The following is a 15,836-nucleotide window of genomic DNA, read 5'->3' as shown; positions in this document are numbered from 1 at the left end:
GGTGGGTGCAGGAAAGCTGCCTCTGGGTCGGGGGGAGGACACAAGGTGCCGACACTCACCCGTACACGTCGGTGGAGATCTGGGTGCCCAGCACGCACACCGCCTCCATGCGGCTCCCATACTGCAGCCGGAGGGTCCGATCCCGCAGCATCGCCCCTGCTGAGCAGCGCCGGGCGCGGTCCCGCGAGCCTGCCCTGCTCTCGGCCAAGCACCACCCGCTCGCTCGCTCGTGCAGGGACCCTGCCCGCCCCGCGCCCTGCCCGCCGCCAGGTGAGTCCGAGCCAGCAGCGGCCCCGGCCGCAGCGAGCCCAGGCGTAATTATCCCCCTGGCCCCAGACACGCCCCGCTCCGCCCTTAGTGGCCCCACAGGGAGTCAATCAGCGGCTGCAAACAGCTCCCCAGGGTGGGGCCAGCCCAGGGAAAGGGAAATTTTGGACAGCAGCTTTCCCCCAGTGTAAACCGGCTCCTCTCAGTTCCACTCCCCATAGCCCGCGGGGCAGGAGGGCTGCATCCCCACTCCAGGGGGGCATGAACATGAGCTTCGGGGCTTGGGGGGGGAGGAGACAGTGGGGCTGAGCACGCCCCCAGAGAGCTCCAAGCCACAGACCAGGGGCTCCCCCAGCTGTCCCAAGCTCAGACCCGCTCGCTCTGTAAACCGAGCCCTGGGTGCACCCATCAATCACTCTCCCGGCCCAGCCGGCCACTGCCTCAGACCGCCCAGGGAGAAATCCGGGGCCACCGGATCCCGTTCAAGACATGGCTGGTGCACAAGTGTTACCTAGAAACCCTGCACAGGACACAGTGCCTGTCGGCACTGGAAGCAACACACTTCAAGGCTGTGCTCTGTTAAGCCTCCTGGGTCTGGTTAGCATCTCCCTCTTTATCCATGGTTCTTTCACACTATCTCAGCCACCCACTCTTGCCTTCCTCTTACAGCCTACTGGTTCTACAAAGCCGGGATTTTTGTCTGATGATCTGAGGAAGTCTCTGTCTCCAAACTGTCACTATTTTACCGCTAAAGTTAAAGGGACAGTGTCATAGCTAAAAATTGTTTAGGAAAAAAAGTAGCAGTCGGAATCTCTCTCATGTGGGGGGCCAGATGGTAATTCATCCATTCTTGAATCATTTAACATGCACTATATTTCTATATGTATATGAATTTTTCTTTTGGTATGAATGTGTCATTTGATTCGTTTAGTAATGCTCAAGTTAAATACATCTTTTTGAAACATGCTTTAAAAGCAAAATTTCTTTCCTGGGTTACAAGATAATCAGCTTTAAATGATTCAATCTGAAAGAATTTTAGAAGCGTCCGAAGATCCTAATTAGAACTGACACCCCTTTTGTTCCTAGATGCTGTGTAAACACATAGCAAAGCACAGTCCCTGTCCTGAAGTGTTTACAGTCTGGGTCCCTGATCTGTGCCATGTAGCCAACATTAAACGTATGATTTTAATATAATTTCTCAGGTGTAAAATTAAGCACATGAATTAAGTGTTTGCAGGATCAGGACCAGATTTGAGACAAGCAGCAGCAACAAATGCGTATCAGACAATATGGAAAGGAGAAGGAAGACAAGGGGATTAGAAATAAGGTCGTGGGTCACATGTTCACATGGACTGGCTATGTGCACAGTTTAGTGGTTCCAAAGCATTCAGGAGTTATTTTCCTTTTTATTTTAAAATATTAAGATCAGCAATATCTACTTAGCCACTCTCAGCTGATGATTTCTTGTAGGCATCACAGCAGCAGAGCATGGAGAGGAAGGATTTGATAGAGGACAGGATTTACTGGACTAGTTTGGGGAAGATGTTCAATGGGTAAGGAGATGTGTGAAAAAAACCATGGAGAGGCTAACAATGAAAATAGTCACTTCCAGATACCCAGCCCTATCTTCAATGATCTAACCTTTCAGTTGTAAGCTCTATAGGGAAATGATATTCCTTTAAAAGCTGTTTCCACCGGCATTTTAAAATAAATGGAAATATTTCTATTGATTGTTGATTTATATTTTAACAAAATACAAGGCCAAATTTGACCTGACAAAGCCCCTTTAAGTATTTCCCACTCACCTCAATGGACATTTCACCTATCTCAAAAATTGTTTGTTTTTGTCAAGGGTGAGTCCTCGTTTGGTTAAAGTGTGTGGTTTGTTTCTTGGCACAGGGGAAGATTATCCTTCAGTTTCAAAGTTTGATAATATGTATTTAAGTGGTTCAGAATATTAAATGTCCATTCATTTCATTTCCATTTTCATAGAGTTTTCAGGTTGGTCATGTCACAAATGATGTATGTACAGCACTACTAAAATGCAGCAACCTCTATGGCTGAGACCTCTGAGCAGAATATATCACCTCAACAGTGAGGAGAGGGGAAATTTTACCCAAGGATTCAGAGACAACAAAAAACAGACCCTGGATTTTTTTTTTTTTAAATGGTCTCAGCTGCAAGACACACACATTTTGGACTTTGCTCTCCTTGGTTATGATGCAGCAAGAACCATTCAATGGAATTATTTCTGTAATATCCTATCATACCAAATAGGAATCTGTAACTGCCCCCTAGTCATCTGAGAACCAAGAAACTGGCATTAGGGATGAAGTTTCAACTCTAAATTTAATTTTTCTTGGTCTGATTTTGCATACTTAGCATCAAACACAAATCGTATCAAAGCCAACATGGGCTAGTGATCATCAAAACCTTTGATATAAAAAATAAAACCAGGCTTTCTTTAATTGAGCAGAACAACTTTCTAAAAAACTTCCAAAAACTTTTTTTTTATGAGGTTGGGAGAGGACAGACAGGTGAGTCACAGCCACCTGACATGGGTTCATTTCAGTCAGCTAGAATAAAATTAGGTGTTGAAAGACGACTTTGGCAGTTTGGGGCCTTCTGTCTTTTGAGCTGTGTCAAAACAGTAGATGAAAATGCCATCATTAAGAGATAATGGAACACAGCTCCCTGCAACGGGGAGAAGGTCCATGTGGTTAATAGCAATGAAATGCAGAACCAGAGCCAGAGAATGTATGGAAAGGGAATGCCAAAGCATAGCTGGATCATTGAACTCATGACAACATTCTGTTACAATGAGGCCAACAATGGAGGGAGATGTCATTGTTAATTGTGCTTGGCGGATGTCACTTCAGGAGAGTGACACACCTGGTTCACTGTTTATGAATAACTACATTCTGATTGGCTTCGGGCACAAGTTCAGTGTGACTCAGCCAATCAAAGAGCAGCTTAACCGTCAAAGTATTGAATACACCAATGGCCAGCCAACACTGACGTTTTTTGTTTTCCGTTTAACTCTTCTCAGCGGAGAGGTGACGCCAGCAGAGACTTGCTGACCAGCCCCTGCTTCATTGGTGGCGGTAACAAGGAAGTTTGTCTATTTTGGGGAAATGAAATACTCTGCATCGCTAAAAAGAGGCTATTCGTGTAAAGGGACTATCCGCCTTGCTCCTGTAGCTATGGGTTCCATTGCTGGTTTTCACCGAAACCAAAAAGGCTTCAAGTTACCCTGAAAGATTCCAGAGCTTTTGGGAGGTCTTGGAGCTTTTGGGATTTGGGGGATTTTTGGAGGCAATGGAGCTACTGGGATTATTGGAGGCCCCAAAGTTTTGCAATTTTCAGAGGCCCCAGAGCTTTTGGGATTTAGGGGAATTTCAGAGGCCCTGGGGCTTTGGAGATTTTGAGGGGATCTTCATTAGAAATTGGATCATCTGCTTTTGTTAACTAACATAGGGGTCACCAGGAAGAAGACCTGATGGGCGTGGGGAGGAAATGTGGTCTTGCAATTAAGGTCCTGGCCTGGGACTCAGGAGGGATGGGGGCGGGGGGGTGGCCTTGGACAAGTCACAAGGCTGGTTTTCAAGAGAACGCAGCAGCCCTGATTTCGTCACTTCATTAAGAACGGCTGGGTGCGGAGCACTTTCACGGACGCAGTCACTTTCCTTAGGTGCTGTAGCACATAGCACTAGGGGAACAGCCCTCTAAATAGTTTGAGACCCTCCAGCAGTGCTGACTGTGTGCTGTGTTTTAGAACCCACCAGAAGGCAGCCAGCACAGCCGTGTGCACCGAGCCGCTGTCTGCGGTTAGCAAACACGGTTGTTTGGAACCCAGCGGTGCCTCTGTGATTTCTTGACATCATTTTTGGCGGGGCAGGAGCGCAAGACGCAATGGGTGCCTATGTGCTAGGAGTTCGTTCAGAGATCTGGCCCTAGACCACTTTGGCTTTGTCTACACTCCGAGTGAGGGTGTGATTCCCCTGCTCACGTGCACATACCAGCACTAGCTTTTATTAAGCAAACAGGAGTATAAAGAACAGCAGGGCCTCAGCAGCGGCAGCTGAGGCATGGCTTAGCCATGCCAAGAACAGACCTGCCCAAAACCAGTGGCTACGTACTCAGCACGGCTAACCTCTGCCTCTGCTGCTGGTACCACGTGGCTACACTGCTATTTATACTCATGCTAGCTGGATGGGAGTTCGCGCGAGTATGTGTCTGCGAGTGTCTCGCAGTGTAGACGCAGCCTTTGGGTCTCAGTTCTCCTTTTGGAAAATGGAGGTGATGATATTTCTCCATTTCACAGAGCAGTTGTGAGGATAAATGCAGGAATGCATGTGATAAGGGACTGCAGATAAATACCTAAAGAGGACAGATAAAGCCATTTTTACATGTGATCACCATAATTTTGCATGAATCATTTTTTAAGAAAACCGAACACCAGTGGTTCTCAAACCTTTTGTATTGATGGCTTCTTTCACACAGCAAGTCTCTGAGAACACCCCCCTGGTTCCCTCCGACCCCTCCACTCCCCCATCGCCCCTCTGCCCTGTGCCCTCTTCACCTCAACCCCGGCACTGCGCCCTGCTGCACCCACCTGGGGAAACTGATCTCCATGCACCAAGTGGCTGGTATTGCTGCTGGCTCTCCCCCTCAAACACTGCTCCTCCGTGCCCTCCTAGGGAACTATGGGAGGGGGGGTGAGGAGCAATGTCAGGGCTCCCTGCATCCAGGTCACTTTCCCCACCTGGGCGGCGTAAGGGGAGGGCAGAGAGCAGCAGCTCCTGATGCTCACCTCACAGCACAGCCCAGGTGGGGAAAGTCACCTGGATGCAGCGAGCCCTGGCGTTGCTGAGGAACGTTGGGGGGGGGTGGGATGAGCAGTATCTGTGCATCACTGCTCACTGCCCAGCTCTCACGTTCCTCTGCCGGGCGGCTCACAATCCCATGCCTGGCTGGGGTCGGGGCTCACAGCTCGCGACCCTCACATAACCATGTCGCGACCCCTGGCGTGAGAACCGCTGCCCAACAGAGTTATAAAAGGGATTGCCATGCCAGCAGCTCCCTGTGACCACCAGGTGTCTCCTGTGAGCCATATCACAGCCGCTCAGCACCCGCTGGGAGGTGGAACGATTCGGATGGGGGAACTGAATCCTCCATGTGCTGCCCAGCCCATCAGGAATGTGTCCCCAGACCCTTTGCTGGAGGGTGAAGGAGGGGAGATGAGAGAGGCTGGGGTCTGCCGGGTGCCAGGTCAAGGCTGGGAGGAGGGGACTACCAGGCCTGGTGGGAGAAGGAAGAAGGGGATTGACAGATTCAGATGGGATTCAGATGTGGGATTCCTGTTGCTTGTCCGCTGTCTAGACCCCACTTTCCCCAGAGAGAGCAGCGCGGTACATGATAAAAGGAGCCCGAGACCCTCTTAAAACCACCTCTTAGCCACCAGGCTCCGCTGCCAATAGAACGCTGACAACGCTCAGCCGTACGGTTCGTTCTCAGCGGACGCAACCATGGTCATTACAGGATGGCCATAGGACGTCAGCTCTGGGGTGAAGAGCCGCTGGCTGCAGCTGAGCCCTGGCAAGACCAAAACGATGTTGGTCAGAAAGGGGAAACCCTGCAAAGAGGTGGCCAGGACATTGTCTCCACCTGCCGTCGAAGGCTCAAGCCTCAGGGTGCTGTCTGGCTCATTGCGAACCTCGCTCCTGGAGTCAAGGGCTCTCAGCACCCGTACGACTGGCTGCTATGCTCACATTGGCTCAGGCGTGTGTTTTACCCGGGGATGAGGTGCACGCAAGAGATGGACCAGTTTGAAAAGGCACCGAAAACCTGCTCAGCTCCTGCATTGTAGCATCAGCTGTTCCCAGCCTCTGCTGCAGGGAGAAAGCTCCCTCAGAGCAGCTCTTGCCAGTGAACTAGTCCAGGGAGGGCGACTGTTGTTCACATCAGTTTCGTCGCTGATCTTACGAGTGAGGTTGAATCTGCCAGGATGTCCCAGACGGCACCTCTCAGGAGTTCTTTTTATTAGAGGCGGCACCATCCATTAGGAGGGGCCAGTTCTAGGGGCTGGAGCTGGGCACAAGTTTCTGAATTTTCAAAACGAAAAGGGCAAGAAGGGGGAGTTGGAATTTGGAAAAAAAAATTGCGAAATTTCCCCAGCTCTGCCTGGGCTCTGTCTGCCCTGCAGCTGCTCCGGAGATCCCCCCGCCATTGAGAAAGTGGTTGATCTTGTGGTTATAAGGCATAAGCTGGGACAAAGACCCTCTGTATGCCTTTGGGCAAATGATTCTCTCAGTGCCTCAGTGTTCCCCATGAGTAACACACAGATAGCCCCTCCTCCCTCTCACCATTTGTCTGACGTCTCTGTTTAGACTGTAAGCTCTTTGAGGCAGGGACTGTCTCCATTTGCAGTGCCTGGCACCATCGGGCTCAGATCTCAGGGCTAGATGCTACCGTAACATCCACCAAAAATGGAAGGAGCTCGAGGGTAGATTGTCCAGCAGTGCTTTTATCACCATGCCGGGCTGTCTAGATCTGCTCTCAGCAGGGTTAGACAACCAAGGTGTTAGAAACACCCACAGTTGCTGTACACTGGCACTCCTGGTGTTGCTACCACCCTGGGAATCTGCACTTCTGGGAGAGCAATGGTGGGAGAATATTCAGAAATTTCTCAATCTAGATGCAACCAGGGAGGATTAATTTTCTTCCCCCTTGCGGAAAATTTATCCAGGTCAGATCTGAGTCAGGATCCTTTCTGACTGTTTAGTATGACTCACACATGGTAGCAAGGATTTGCTGCCAGCCAAACTAAGCCATTCCACTTCCATGCCACGAGTCTCCAACATGCTCCGCCAGCTTTGCGTTAGTAGAACGCCATCAATCCTAATGGGGCTACACTGGGGTAAAACTGGAGTGACTCTTTGCAGACACAGGTGCCCAGCCCCCACTGAGGTGATCAACTCCAACAAGTTCTCCTTGCTCCCTCCACTCTACATGAAGTCTCTTTGAACACATCCGATGGCTACGTTTTTCAGATGGAAAACGATCATGAGTGCAAAAGCAGCCTCTGATTTTCAGTGCCTGCATTTATTGTTGACAGTCAACTAGAGACAGGTGGGGCCTGGTTTTCAGAAGAGCTGAGCACTAGAGTTAGTTGAAAGACCAAATGGAAGTTTTCATCAAAAAAATACCATTCCAATCAAAATTTCTCAGGTTAAAAATCAGAAACCCCAAAACTGATTTTAGTTATTTATACATAGTTTTTGTTTCCTGCAGCTGGAAAATATTTTTCAGTTTTTGGATGAAAACCTAAGTTTTTGTTGTTGTTGTTGTGGGTTTTCAGTAACATTTTTCACGGGGAGTTAAAAATGCTGCCAACTCAACCACAACTGCAGGGGAAGTCAGTGGGAGCTGTGGGTGCTCAGCGCCTTTGACAAAAATAAGGCCCAAAGAGACTCAAGACAGACTCCCAGAAGTGAGAGGCAGTTTTTCAAAATGTCCACGTCGGCTGGTAGGCAAAGCACAAGTGCACAATGATTATCACTGCCTTGGTCTGGGTGCCAACCCATTCTAGTTTGGTCTGTTACTAGAGTGGCCCTTCGCCCTGGAAGAGGAATCACTGCAGTGACTTTGTTTCTGCAAAAACTCATCAGTCAGGTTTGGTGTATGCAAGACTCCACACCAGTGCAGAGATGATCTGAAGTGGGGGCCCATTTTTACTGAGGGTGGACTCGCAAAATTTTGAGGTGTAAAATGATTCATAGATTTCAGAACCCTCAAAGACCATTCTGATAGTCTAACCTGACTTCCTGCATAACCCAGGCCAATGAATTTCATCCACTAATAAACGGTTCTGGTGTGGGGCCCATCTCTCTATACAGAAGAGCTATTTAGGATGTTCCCAGGAGTTCTGGAAGCCAGGTCCAGTCAGAAAAGCTGCTCACATTTGTACTAGTGCTAGATAAAAATTAATCAGCTATGTAAATGGGAAAATGACTTGATCATGGTCAGCCATTAGTATAGCTGGGCAGGAAACAATGTTCCTGTCCCACAAGAACTTTTCAGATTTTGAAATTGTTTTCCCACCCAAATTGGGGTGAAAAGTGGAAATCTCAAAAAAAAAAAAAATTACGAACTGAAAATCCAAACAATTTTTGGATCGGAGCAATCAAAACGTTTCGTTTCAATTTTGACACCCCCCCCCCCCCCTCTATTTTTTCAGCACTATAAATTAACTTCATTCCTAAACAAAAATTTGTTCCTAATGAAAAGAAATTTTCTATTTAGAAAATGTGTCAAAATGGGATGTTTCAACAATTTCAAAACTTTTTTCCAAACACTTTTGTGAAATGGGAAATTCATTGACACTGACCCTTTCCTGTTTTCCTTCAGTTTTAATGAATTTGCTTTTACCAATGAAAAAATGTTGAGTAAAAAATCCCAATCAGGTCTAGTCAGTAGCAAGAGCTGGGAAGAGAACCCAGGGGTTCCTGACACCCAGTGAGTCACCTGCATCGCACCATGTCAGAACACCCCTCCATCATCAGCCTCCCTGCTTTACCCAGAGGAAAGAAAGGCCTGGAGAATTTAAGTGACCTGCCCTTGGTCACACCATAGATAAGTGGCAGAGATAGGAAGAAGAGCCCAGGCTGAAAGGACCCAGGAGACTTTGCTTTTGGGCCATCAGATCTCCCCCTTTTGTGTCATTATATAAAGTGCTTTAATTAATGATTATGTAATGTCGGGAAATGTTTATTAAATCATTAGCACCTCACTACACACCTAGTGGATACATTTTAGGTAAGACATGGATTATCAAAGCTATGAGACCTAGTCACGCTCTGTGCCTCCTTGCTGACCTCAGCAGGAATGCTCCCACTTCGTAACGAATGGTATTTTTGGAATCATCCCTGTATTTTGGGGGAAGGAAAAGAGGCGTGGCCTGACTTTTTCCAGAGGCGCTGAGTCCCCACAGTTGCTAGTGACGTCGGCATCTTGCACCTCCACCCATTATGCCCAACCATGCAGGAGAGAACCTGTGCAACACAAGGGTCTATAATTCCCTAACTGGATTATTACCAAACAGGTGAATCACGGGGCAAGGTTCCTTCATCCAAGAGCCACAGAATATTTATACACCACTAAATGGCGAGGTGTCGGTATGGACACCAAGTGCCATGAAGACCCGGGTGGCTGGCACCCGGTTCTCTAGTAACCTGGAGACCTCAGGAAGGAGGCCCGACACCACCAATGACACATCATGAGCATGAGGTCGCTAGCGAACCCATTTGAGTACAGCATTTACAGTTTCACCCAAGGACGCCCCATACACCTTCATGCCCACGGGCCCCGTTCTCCTGTAGACAGCAACAGCTCACGGAGGGGCTGAGAAACACATCTCATTTTGCCTCATGGAGTTTCCACTGAAGTTTTCTCATTGGCTGTGGGAGCTTCTCCGCACTTTCCTTCATGGAATTAAGGAATTCATGGGGTTCAATCTGCTTCCTCTGTGGATCTCAGGACACCATGGGACAGGGGGCTCATCAGCACACAAGTCCCATGTCTCCTCGCAGCCCTGAAAGCAGTGCGGATCCCCAGGAAGCGAGCTCCCCTGCAATCCCTGGCAGCTGAAAGGGTGGCTTCTCTCAGAGAGAGGGGAGCTGATGTAAGAACACCAGATGCGCGTCAATATCTTTGCTCCTTACCCAGACAAGTCCTGGCAGGGTCAGTGGGGGGCAGCTGTCCTCAGAGATCTACCCCTTCCCCAACTCAGAACCCGGGGGGGGGAGGGGGGTCAGAAGGAAAGGTGGAGCACAGCCTGGGGCCAGCTGTCACACTCTTCTGTGCCCCTCCTCGTCCCTGATCGACCCAACTTGGGACTCCATCAGGCAACTACGGGGACAATCATACCCCTAAATCAACAAATGCAGCCACATCAACCCTCCCCTCCTACCCAGCCATCCCCGGCCCGTTGAACCTCAGAGCGGAAGGTCCGCAAAACCAACCCAACCAGTTGCTAAGCAAACTGGCTCTGTGTCGGAGATCAACCCCTCCTTGAAATGACAACACTGAGGAGTTACCACGTGGGATCTTTCTTGGCATCGAACGCACAGGCACTTACCCTGCTGACTGCTGCTGGACATGATGAGTGTGACCAGACAGGATGCGACCTGGACGTTTGAGAACCAGCCAGGGGCGTTCGGCTGCCCTGTTGGTCTCCATGGCATCTCAACTGCCTTTTTCGGCAGCACAAATGGTCCAGCTACAGGGCAGTTACATTTCATAGATGCGACCCCAGGGCCAGCCTCACCCCAGGCAGGGGGTCAGCACAAGCTCAAACAAGGGCTTAGTTGGAACTGAAATGAAGCGTAAGCCCTTGTGCTGGTCCACCCGTACTGGGATAGCTTCACCCTGGATGATCTGTAGAAAAATCAGGACACATGACGCCATCAAAGGAATCAGAGGTAGGGGGGAGGAATGACAAAACCTCCCTCTTTGCAGATGTCCAGATTTACCGCCCATGATCCCTCCACCTTAGTTCCTCTCACAAGCCTGGAAACATGGTGGGGGAGGGATTTTTTACATTTTAAAAGGAACTTAGCCAAGTCCGAACCTTTCCCCTGCTGACCCTTCTCATGGAGATCTTGCAAGGCTGCCCCGTGTGTGTACGGGAAAAAACCCCACTCAGACGATGGCGATGAAAAGAGCCAACAATGTTACACTGAACCATCCAAAAAAACCCCAAAAAGGTCCAATGGGCAAATAGCATTTTACAAGGCCAGTGATAAACGGGCTAGTCAATCTCAAACTCACACATCCTTTACCCCTGCATGGGCCTGAGAAACATCCATTTGCTAAGTATTTTTCCCCTTCTCTCTCATTATTGAAATCTCCCTTTCTAAAGTTTACTGTCAGTGGGTCACTTGTTGGTACGCTGCTTCCCCCTAAGAGGTCGAACCTAATTATACTGTGGTCGCTATTACTTAACGGCTCAGCAACCGCTGCTTGCTGAATTAGCTCCTGCGTGTTACTTGTGAGACACAAGCGTTGCTTGGTGAGAGGATACTGTGCTTCTAAGGCGGCCACTCGCACGTCCCTGGAACATCGGACATGCTGGTACTTCTGGGAATGCATGCTCTGCTTCCACGGGCATGCCCACGCACGCTTCAAAATAGTAGCCCCCGTCCGCGATACTGGACAAAGCCATATTCAAGTCGGGCTCAGAACTGGACAGGGGACAAACCATTTAAAACCAGGACTGGATGAATGGGCTGCCTATGTGCGTCTGGGCCCACACTTCACAGAATGACACTCATGATATCTAGCCCAGTGGTTTCTGTTACAAGGGATTGCCAGAGACAACCTACTTGTACAGATTGGGAAGTGAAACGTACACATACAGCGGTTCCATTAGATGACCTTGGTACTCAGAATGGGAAAGTGGGTGCACATGTAGAGCAAGCCAAGGTATCGCTATTCGTACATGGTGCTGTGAAAGTGACACCCACAGGATAAGAAAAGCTACTGGATTTACCTGAATTTCAACTGGCAATAGGTTTTTGTCTAAATTTTAGCTGAACAACTTAAATCCCAAAGTATGTCACACCTGGAAACTGCCAGCAAGGAAGAGAACGTAATGTACTTTGATCAGAGACAAGCTCCAAAGACACACACTCCCTGCTGGAAACCTCCACAGGTGAGCGAAGCAAGCACCACAGAGCGAGAAAGAGAATTATGAAACATTAGACCAAACCAAAAAGGAGCCATGGAAGTATCTCTGCCTTTATATTTTGTCTCCTTGTGGCTTGGGGTCCAACATAGCCCAACGGCAGCTAATTCTTGAACCTTGATCCTGCAGGGCCTTGCGCTGTGCGCACAGCTGTTACCCCGCTGTAGGGGTGCGAGTGCAGGCTCCGTGGGGTGGTATCTGGTTACTGTGCCAAGCGAAAACTCCCTGCTTTTGTTCTCAAGAGCATCAAACTTTCCCTGCCACGGTGTCAAGACAAGGCCGATTAAAACAAGTGGCCAGCCTGGGGCCAGGTTAGCTATGTTCCCTTCTCCATAAGGGAGGGGTTTGTCCACCTAGGGGTCACGACCCAGGAAGGGGCATGGATAAGTGTCTGGAAGGTAGCCAGATCCTGGCTAGGAGGTGGGTTCTCGTAGGGAAAAGACAGAAGAACCACCATAAAGGAAACATTTAACAGAATATGCCAGGGGCTCATAAGTGCGTGTACAGTTCCACCCCAAATCCTGTGGCCAGCATGAGTAACTGGGCCGGGAGCTGAGGAGCCCTGGGTTGGGTGGGGAGAAATCCTCTCTCCTGGGCCATGGAACCAGAAACTCGGTTCCTTGGCTATATTCCAGCTTCAGTAGACTCTGCAGCCCTCCTCTACGGAGGCAACAAGGTCAGTGGATGCATCCACAGATCCACCATCCGCAGCAGCACAGAGAGCTGGGTGTCAGAGCACACAACGCCAGGTTCGCTCTCCTGGAGCACAGCCTTCAAAGCCTGTCCCACCCCGGCACTGCACAGCCCAGTGTTTATGCTGTATCTAGGACGCTCCAAATCCAGGAGGGTGTGGGGGCAGGGAGTTGCCCAAGTCATATCAGTGAGTGCCTGTATCGAGACCTCTTGGTATGTCACTAGCCTGGCTGATAATTCACCCACAGGACCCAGGAATGAATCAGGATTAAGTTACACATCACCTGTCAGACTGATGGATATGGAAAAATGACATGCAAGGTTCTCCAAACAGGCATGCAATTACACCTGGAATTGCCTTCTCCGGAAGGCAGCTCACCTCAGATGATCTCACTATCACAGCTTCGGCTGATCACATTTCCTGATCACTGATGATGATGATCACCTCCAGAGATAGGACTGGCATGCGCAGTGTGGAGTCCCTGACACCCGTGCAAGTGCTAACAAGTCAGAAGGCAGCTTACACAATTGATAGCGATTCCACGAGGCCCAGGGTATTAAAGAATGAAGTCCAACGTGTATGCAGCTCGCCTCTCATTGTTGGAGTAGAGCACAGTCACTTCTATTTCGGCAGGTACAGAAGGCCCTGCTGCATTATTTTCAGGGTGATGTTAGTTTCACACCCCCCAGCTGTTCGAGACTTACAAATAGTATGTTTTCCCCTTGGTGAGAGATTTGTGTCGCATGATGAAAATGAACTTAAACAATATTTCGGGGCACAGACACGATCTTTTTGTTCTGTGTTCATACAGGGCTAGCACAAAAAGGTTCTTCTAGGAATGCAAATAATAATAATAATAATTATAGCAAGATTAAAATAGACTACATTGGATGAATTTTCAGCAAAACATTCTGAGGGAGCAATCCCTCTCTTTCCAGAAATAATCGTCACGGAGCTCTACTGTCAAGCAAGTCTGTGCCATAAGCAGCCAGGCAACCTATCATTTTTTTGATGTGTGTGTGTGTGTGTGTGTGTGTCTGTTGCACCTTTCAGTGTTCGGGTGTTTGCTGGAGGTTGCTGCCATTTTGGGTGCAGGTCAGTTGCAGCATGGTTTAGAAGAGACCCACACCATGCTCTCTCTCTCTCTTTCTCTCTCTCTCACATGGAGACCTGGCTTTTGTTCTCTCAGGCATGCCAATGCTGGCCCCCAAGTGCATTGTTGCCCTTGAAGAATTTTTCTGGCAGTCAACAGAGTAGATTTTCCATATTTTCTTGCCCTTCCCTGTTCCTCAGGTTCCTGTCCATCTCCTCCCTAGTTTACTATCCTCTCCCCGAATAGGGCAAGATTATTGCCTTATGGCCAACCAGGTTTTTTCCCCACAGCCTGTGCTTCCAAGAAGAGGTCCTTGAGCTGAGATTCCTCTGGTCACATGGCTTCTCTAGGAGCTACTGGAAATGTGCCACCCTAGACAGCGGTAGGCTGCAGAGATGGCTATCGCAGCCTTTTGTTCTTGTCTCTCTTTAGAAAAACCTGCTTCGGTCTCAGAGCTGCCACTGCACTGAGTGGAGTGATGCCTGCATTTGGGTGGAGCCGTGGCTTTGTGTGGCTTGTTCTTGGCCAGGGCCCCCACGTGGGAGGGAAAAGCGGTACACTTTATGGAACCTGGAAGCCCTGGGGGGCCCGGCCCAGGCTGCAACCACCATTACCATGAGGAAAGAAATGTTCATGTCTCATGAGATTGTATGTCTGGGATGAGGGATTGTGGTGTGTGTGTGGAAGGGGGCCCATGTTACAAGTTTGTCCTGGGCCCGAAAAAATTATGCTTGGGCCCTGTCCTTGGCACAGGCCTGGCTGCATCCAGGAGCCGTTTCAAAGAGGCTGGCATGGGAGGTGACACGGCGGAGGGGCAGAGAATCTTCCCTGGGTGGCCAGTGCTGTAAGCAGAGCCAGGGGAACGAGTCAGGCTGAAAAACAAGCCTGACCAAACCAGCCCCTTCACAATCGGCCAAGCCCAACCACCACCCAGCAAGTTCAGTTTGACGTTGTGAGGGAGGGGGGAATAATAATGCTACCACCTCACAGAGGAGTGCGTCTCCCCGGGGTGCCGGGGCCCCTGGACATGCAGGTCACAGGATGCAGACATTTGAAGGTGAGGAGGATGGGGCCCAGGGGAAAAATAGCCACAGCACAGCTTTATGCTCTGGGGTCCCATCCCCGGAGCACAGAGGGGAGTTCACTGATCTTGCTGTGGTCCAAATTCCTCCACCCACTGGGTGTCTTCCAAGCTTTTAATAAGCAGCCTCCGGTCCAAGGTGCAATTATGAGAACACTCAGCCCTGGCGAGGTAAATGATTTAAAGTTTTAAGCATCCCTGCTGCTGCCTGGGCAGGTAGGAGCCTCACGCCCCTGACAGATGGAAGAGGAACTGGTGGGTGGCTTCTGAATAAAGAAAGTCGTGTATATTAACAGCAGGGACCCGGTAATTTAGCTGCTAGTGACCCAGGGAGCTGTAAAGGAACAGGGTCCAGCTACAATACCCACAGGCACGGTACTTTTCCATCTCTCCTCCTCGCCCCTGGCAGAGCAAGGATCGTGGGTTGATGCACTGCAGAAGAACTACTACTCAGGGGAAGAAGGAGCACATGCTTGTGAGAACAGACTCGGGCTGTGTCTGCACTACAGAGTCTATGCTGACGGAGCCTCACCATGGGTGCAGCGTGCACTAGCCTGAGTTTTCCTGCTGGCGATGAACACCATCTCCCCGAATGATGTTAGCGGATGGCATAGCTGCATCTACACTGGGGATTTTGTTGGCATAGCTACGTCCACTGGGGGGGGGGGCGTGGTTTTTTCACACCCCTGCCTGACATAGCTATGCCGGTATCAGTTTTAAATATAGATCGGGGCGGCCAAAGCTACTGACCCTCGGAGCCGCATACAACAATTTTCAGAAGTTCGAGAGCTGTGGGACAGGGTCGAGGTGAAGTATCAGAATAGTGGGGGGCTCAGAGCTGGTCTGCAAATGTCAGAACGACCTGAGGAAGGTAGCACTACGCCCAGCTCAAACCAGCTCACTTATAAGCTGTGACAAGGTCACTTGCACGGAGACATAGCGCTTCCCAGACACA

At 49.7% G+C, this 15,836-nt stretch overlaps 1 protein-coding gene across 1 annotated transcript in view; it reads right to left on the bottom strand.

Moving 5' to 3' along the window:
- LOC137166000 (protein-arginine deiminase type-2-like) overlaps positions 1-256 on the bottom strand; it is a 42,996-nt gene extending 42,740 nt beyond the window's left edge. Inside the window, exon 1 of the mRNA XM_067567570.1 lies at positions 60-256. Coding sequence (XP_067423671.1) covers positions 60-151 — 92 coding nt within the window. The 5' untranslated portion in view covers positions 152-256. The remainder of the gene's footprint in view (positions 1-59) is intronic.
- Positions 257-15,836: the final 15,580 nt, after the last annotated feature.

Source organism: Emydura macquarii, unplaced genomic scaffold (genome assembly GCF_026122565.2).
Source record: "Emydura macquarii macquarii isolate MOO-44397 ecotype Brisbane River unplaced genomic scaffold, CSIRO-AGI_Emac_v2 contig_2768, whole genome shotgun sequence".
NCBI lineage: Eukaryota > Metazoa > Chordata > Testudines > Chelidae > Emydura > Emydura macquarii.
Note: the sequence above shows the minus strand (reverse complement) of the source record. Positions and strands in the feature narration are given on the sequence as shown.